The 7,500-nt window shown below is 37.0% G+C and overlaps 1 protein-coding gene across 1 annotated transcript in view; it reads right to left on the bottom strand.

Moving 5' to 3' along the window:
• LOC138003745 (uncharacterized) overlaps nucleotides 1-7,500 on the bottom strand; it is a 22,731-nt gene that overhangs the window by 4,099 nt on the left and 11,132 nt on the right. Inside the window, exon 4 of the mRNA XM_068849966.1 lies at nucleotides 2,957-3,123. Coding sequence (XP_068706067.1) covers nucleotides 2,957-3,123 — 167 coding nt within the window. The remainder of the gene's footprint in view (nucleotides 1-2,956; nucleotides 3,124-7,500) is intronic.

Below are 7,500 nucleotides of genomic sequence, written 5' to 3'. Positions count from 1 at the left end.
TGAAAAACTAAATAAATAAATAATAAGAAACAACGGAAAGCTGCTTTATGCAACATGACTTGAAGCGGTGCAAGTTTTAGGATGGTAAAAGTGTAGACAGAAAGAAATGTCTATCGTGATTTGTACAGATCATAGACATACTTTCAGTCTCAATAGTCTGATAACAAAACTTGCTTTTAGACCTTTTTTTTAACCGGTTGAGTAGAGATCCAGACAGACAATTTTTATTAACAATTAAAGATCGCCACTTCAAACATAGGTACCACAAGCTCACAGAGTATCGTTGTTGCGTTACATACATTTTGGACTCCATCTTGGCTTAACTGCAGAATACCCTGCCATTTTGAAGCTGCACCTCTGAAGAGGCTGGATACGCGAATACACAGTCAAAAATACCACCCCTCCCCAAATAAACGTCTAAGTATATTGTGCAGTGGATACGTGGATACAATACGCAGTCGTTTGCCTAGTTCCCAGTACCCCTGATATACTCTTCACATAACTAGTACAACCTAAGCACTCTTTTGAAATTTTAGCTTTCATTTTACAGTTCGGTTAACTTGAAGTACACTTTTTATGAGATTGTGTGAAGAGTATATCACTCGTTTACTGATTAAGCCTATAGCGCTTGCTTCAGTGATAAGGCCTAAGCAATCTTTTAAAATATTAGGTTTCATTTTTTAGTTTGGTTAACTTCACTTTTTACAAGATTATGTGAAGATTATATCACTCGTTTACTGATTAACCCTAAGCGTTTGGTTCAGTGATTAGGCCAAAAAACTCTTTTTTTCTAATTCTAGCTTTCATTTTACGGTTCCGTTAACTACACGTTTTACAAGATTATGTGAAGAGTATATCACTCGTGTACTGATTAAGCCTAAGCACTTGGCTCAGTGATTTGGCCAAACACTCTTAATTTTTTTCTAATTCTAGCTTTCATTTTACAGTTCGGTTAACTACACTTTTTACGAGATTATGTGAAGAGTATATCATTCGTTTACTGATTAAGCCTGAGTGCTTGGTTCAGTGATTAGGCCTAAGCACTCTTTTAAGATTTTAGGTTTTATTTTACGGCACGGCTAACTACACTGTAACCTTTTTATGAAATAATGTGAAGAGCATATCACTCATTTACTGATTAAGCCTAAGCGCTTGGTTCAGTGATTAGGCCTAAGCAATCTTTTAAAATATTAGCTTTCATTTTACAGTTCAATTAAGTACACTTTTTACGAGATTATGTGAAGAGTATATCATTCGTTTACTGATTAAGCCTGAGCGCTTGGTTCAGTGATTAGGCCTAAGCACTCTTCTAAGATTTTAGGTTTATTTTATGGTACGGTTAACTACACTTTTTAAGAAATAATGTGAAGAGTATATCACTCATTTACTGATGAAGCTTTGTTCAGTGATTAAGCCTAAGCACTCTTCTTTACTTGGCGAGGAGTGGTATTTTCCACTGCATATCCGTGTATCCATATATCCACTTCACAATATACTTAGAAGTATAATTGGGGAGGGGTGGTATTTTCGACTGCGTATCCACTTCACAATATACTTTGAAGTTCACTTGGGGAGGGGTGGTATTTTCGACTACATGTACGTATCCAGCCTCTTCAGAGGTGCAGCTTCAAAATGGCAGGGTATTCGCCAGTTACTTGTTTTGATCATTGGAAAGCCATGCAATTTTGCAAAATGTTGTGCAAATTTATCTTTTAATGCGAAAAAAACAGTTTTCAAAGTGAAGTGTATGGTTGAACTTTTAATTGCAAAAAATGCCAAAACTTTAACTCAATCTTAACTCAGACTTAACTCAAACTCTACTCAAACTCAACTCAACTCGTAACTTGATGAAAAGCCGATCCTGTTATGATACATGTATTAACAGACATAATCATTAAATCCAAATCAACTTTGTTCTTGAATATTAATGTCTGTTCATGCTTGAGTGAAGGGAAAACAATTACCGGTAGCTGTAAATTACTTAAAACTTATGTAACAGGGTATACAACAGACAAATCAGATAATTATTAAAACTTGAAAATTAAAGTTTTTCAAACGAGTAAAAAACAGGCTATAGCCCAGATCACACATGCCAATCACAAGCATCAGTTTTGGACATGATCCCAGATAATGATACAGTATTTTTACACGTGGGTTTGCCACACAAGTGTTTGACACTTCTCTTTTAGCTGAACTGTGAGTTCCAGTTTACATGTATCTATCATACCAGTATTACTCGGTCATTAATTTTTATTCATGTGTTTATCAGAAACTTTTCTTTTTGCTGTCTCTCTCCACTCAGGTGTACAAATTAACATAATTAATAGTCTAGGTACCACGGACATACAACATGTACTGTCGGAAATAATCTTGGAAACAACTGGCATCTCTGCTCTACAGCAGAGCAAAAGTACTCTTATAAAATGCTCCAAACCCACATACACTATAGCTTGGGTGACTGCCTGTAATTTGCCACAGAAACTTTTTGATTATACCCTGTGAGCAGAGTCTCTTCTATCTTCCTAGATAAGTTGGGAAGAGCAAGGAAGAAGACTCTGCCAGCTGCCTCGACATTCTTTGATTTGCCACTCATCCAAAGAAATGGATGAGTCAGTCCAGTTTCGACTTGTCAAGCCTTTTTTTTCTAAAAACATATTATGCACACATCACCAACATTTTTTGAATTTCCTCCGTATAGTCCCCCAGAAACCTGTAAATTTTTCAGTAAAAGATGAAATGGCAATTTAAAAGCCGTTTGTTTGCCAGAGTTGTCCCGACTGTTTGTTTTTGTTTTGTCGTTACTGGTTACATATGACACCGAACACATCTGAATTTTAAACCCATGCTCATACGAAATGTTGAGGCAGCTGGCAGAGTCTTCTTCCTCTTCCTGACTTACCTACTTTAGGAAGATCGAAGAGACTCTGCTCTCAGGGTACCTGGTTTAGGACCTTACCTCCAGAAACCAAGGTTTCCTCCTGGCACAATCCTGACTTTTTCCCCAGCTGCATCGATTGATACTGTTGTAATGGAATCACTTGCAACTGCTGATAATCCCATGAGATATTTCCCAGGTGTGGCTCCACCAATACTGCCATTAAGACCTCCCATGAGAAAAACGACCTGCAGTCAACAAAATGAAATCAGGAAAATACATGTAGATTCAGAGGCAAAGGGTTGCCTGAAAACTTGAAAAGGTTTTAGATATGTGCCTCTAAAATGCCATTTCCTGCATTTTGAGATCACAGAAATCTTATACTCTCTCACTGAATAAACATAACATCAATGAGTGACATGAGACCATGCCATGAATGAATGCAAACCTTGCTCAAAGTCAAGGCAACCCAGTGCATTACTGCACCCAACTTCTAAAAAAAAATTTAAAAATTGCAATTACATACTTACATAAACTAGGAGTTTCAGTGTGAAAGTGAGTGCTGGCGTGGAGCAGTGACTGTTATTTTTTTTAAAACAGCTCCAACTTTTTGAAGCAAGAGGGTACCAGAAATGTGCGTGAAAGTATTAAAAAGGCGGAGAAAGTGCATATCTTTAGCCTGTGTGGCAGGCGTTACTATTTCATAAGCAAAGGGATAATTTCAAAACAATGGCATCTCATGCTTCTGTTCTTCTGAAATTTCTGGCCCCTTTTCAGCAAGAGTTACCTTTTGAGAAATGCTGAGCGTAGTTGAGCAAACGACAATTTAAATTCATTGTTGTGCTTGAGAATAGACTGCAAGGAGTCTCTTATTTTTCAATGACATAGTAGAGTGTGCGATTGTGTGGCACGCCTCGTTTTTACAACTAATTTGCATGAAATAATTTCATCCGTCATGCGTGGCTCTGAGCAAAGAAGGATGACTGCTTGTGGTCTAGCTCAAGAACTGATTTTCCCTTCGCTCAACCTTTAGAGACGTTGAAGAACAATTTGACTCTGTGGTCAAATGTAAGAGGTTCAAAGGTCGAACATGTATGGTTGAATGATGATCAATGACGACCCACTGGAAAAGTACTTCACTCAAAGGCCGTGAGGCTGTAAGATAATTCAGTTCCAAGTGTACATGACGTCATCACGGGTATCAATACCCCGGATTACAGACATGATAACACCACAATCGACTGCACATGCTCATGCCTCGCAAAGGCTCACCAGCAATTATAAATTAGTACAGTTTACAAAGTTACATAAAAAAAAACAGCAACAAAAAGGTGTATAAGGCAGTATGACATGTTAATAAACTGATAAATAGAGGAGATTACATGGATGCGCAGAGATACGAAATAATTTTTCAACACGAGAAGAAAAATTTCGTGGCCATGTAATATTCTATTCATTATTATTATAAACACCACTGAAATACTAAAAAACTTCACGAAAGGAGCGATTTTCATATGTAACTATAGCAACAGTGATCTTTTCACATTTGAAGATACCATGTTTTTCCCGCAAAAGCTCACTTGGTATTTCATTGGTTTTTATATATTAATAAACTATTTTACAAAATAAGGCACAAGACCTGAGCACAGAGCCCACTTCCCATGAAAATTTCAATATTACTGGTTTTAACAGAATGATACAAACTTTCGTTTCATATTTTATTTTCATCTCAAGTTTAATTAAAGAGGGTTATGAAAGGTTAAAATGGGAGGTGAGGTTGATTTTTCATTGGGAAAATGGGATTTGATCACTGGGAACTCGGTTTTGTTGCTGAGAAAAATAGTCTTTGGTGTGAATTGGATTTGCAAACTTCCTGATATCAAATATTTCATGCGGTCCTCTTGCGTTCTTGGCGTTTCTCGACTTCTCTAACTCACTGCAACCAATGCAATCACTCGAAAAGAAGAAGCACAGATGAGGTATTCGGAAAGGTAGGTGCCATGAAGGTAAATGTGCCAGGCGCAGAAACTGAAACATCCTTGAACATACCTTACTAATTTCCTAGACCTTCGAGGAGGATACTGGTAAGGTTATGTTTTGATGAATTTAGTAATAATAAGGATAACAGTGACTCTGAAGGTGACGCAAAGAAACAGGAGGCTGCACCATTCAGAATGCCTACATGTGCCAGGTGATAGCAGGCCGTTTTTGGTAGACACTTGGGCAAGAAACCCCATGCGGCTACAAATTATACCTTGCACTGCCTTAATTGCCTCTGTTCTCCAGTAATCCCATGTTTTTAGAAGTTGTTCACACACATTCTTTATGCTTCGATGTTCAGATATGCATGTGATACATTGATCCACAAACACCGGGTTATTTAGATATTGCTCCCGTCCGACCTTGTAGCTCAGTTGGTAGAGTAACCGTGATCTAACCCGAAGGTCATGGGTTCAATTCCCACCCTGGTCAGAGTTTTTCTCTGTCCTTGTGTGGGCCCATTTCCATTAGTAAAATAAGATAAGCGATAAGATAACTTTATTTATACATGGTGTTTCCATCAGTTGATTTAGTTTTCTATAGTAGTATATCTGTCTACCTAACTACAATAAAATTTAACATTTATAACAATTCAAATAAAAGAAATAAATAAAAATTCTGCTTTTCATGGAGGCCGTGACTAAAATTTACTTAAAATTAAGATATTACTTTAAACTGTGGCGACTTAGCTTAGATTTGAAATCAGTCAGTGAAGACGCTTGTCTTAGGTCTACAGGTAAGCTGTTCCACAACTGAGCTCCGCTGTACAAAAAACTTCTCCTAAGATAATCAGTTCGGGGTTGTGGAAGAACTAATTTATTATTGGTATTCCTTAAACGATAAGCACTTACGTTGTCACGATATACACCCTGTACAAATCTTGATCTCAGATAATCAGGTGTCAAACCATGTAATGTTTTACATGTATACATTATGATAGACTTCTGTTCCAATCTTTGATAGTAGAGTCTTTGCCACCCTAGTGCCCGGAACAATTCATCCAAATTATTATCATAGCTGGCAGACATTAGGATGCGAGCTGCCCGATTTTGAAGCCTTTGCAGTTTTTCAGAAAGGCCTTTGTTACAGTTTCCCCACACTACACTGCAATAATCAAAATGTGGTTGAATAAGGCTATTATAAAATTTAATTAGAACATTAAATGGAGTGAGATGCCGAATTTGTTTAATTGCACCAATGGTACAAGCTATCTTCTTAGAGATGTTTTCAATATGACACTCCCAGTTTATATTTTGATTGACATAAACTCCAAGGGATTTAGCAGAGGTTACTTGTTCTATTGCGTTTTTATTTATAGTAAGAGAGGGACTTTCCATAAATTGTGATAACTTCTGCCTTGATGCAATAAGAATAAACTCAGTTTTTGTCATATTTAGAGTGAGCTTGTTAGCAGACAGCCATTCGTACACATTACTCAGGTCGTGATTAAGGCAATAATTTATATGCTTAATATCAGTACTGGCAAGTGTCAGGCTGGTATCATCTGCGTACAATCTGGGTTCCGAATATGTCAGACAATGTGGTAAATCATTAATATATATCAAAAACAGAAGAGGTCCCAAAATTGTTCCTGGGGAACACCACATCTTAGACATTTTAGATGACAAATCTGTGTTCGATTATCTAAATAAGAAGCAAACCATTGATGGCTGGTCCAACAAATCCCATAGTATTGCAATTTTCGTAACGAAATATCGTGATCTACTGTATCAAATGCCTTTTTGAGGTCTAAAAAGACTATGACATTAACAAGAACACGGTCTATATCCATTGCCCAGCTATCTGTACATGTAGCTTCGATAAGTGCTGTGAGCGTGGAGTGCAAAGACCGAAAACCAGATTGATGGCGCAAGAGAAACTTGTTTTTAGTTAAATAAAGATAAAGCTGATCGTAAATTATCCGTTTAAAGACTTTGGCCTCAACTGGAATTACTGACATTGGTTGATAATTCGTCGGATCAGAGCGCTTCCCAGAATTTTTATACAATGGAGTGACTCTGGCAGATTTCCACTCATCGGGAAAGATGCCAGTCATTAGGGATTGATTAAATATATGAGTAAGAGATTCTGCTAGTACATCAGGACATTCCCTTAGAAGTTTCGCTGAAATATTATCTAATCCAGTTGCCTTTGACTTGCAAAGCTTTGATAGTAGTGCAAAAACATGTGTTGGTGTTGTTTTTTCAAAAACACAATTTTTATCAGTTTCAGTAAGAAATTCTTCAAAGGATTTATCAACTTCTGTTACGTCTCCACTAAGGCTTGGCCCAATTTCTGTGAAAATGGAGTTTAGCATTTCTGCTATATCTGTTTATCTCCAGAATTTACCCCATTATATTCCATCTCATTAATAATGGTTTTGTTGGACTTACGCGAGGTCATGTTTTCCTTTGATCCCCACAACAATTGTTGAAAGCATTTTCATAATAAGCTTTTTTCACGCTATTAATTTCCCAGTTCACCTGATTTTTAACCATTTGAAATTGGTTCCAAATAAATGGATCTTTTGTCTTAATAGCCTTTCTTTTGAGGCGGTCTCTGAAATTCATCCGCTTTTTCAGAAT

Source organism: Montipora foliosa, chromosome 5 (assembly GCF_036669935.1).
Source record: "Montipora foliosa isolate CH-2021 chromosome 5, ASM3666993v2, whole genome shotgun sequence".
Classification (NCBI taxonomy): Eukaryota; Metazoa; Cnidaria; class Anthozoa; order Scleractinia; family Acroporidae; genus Montipora; species Montipora foliosa.
This window is presented reverse-complemented; position numbering and strand designations above follow the sequence as displayed.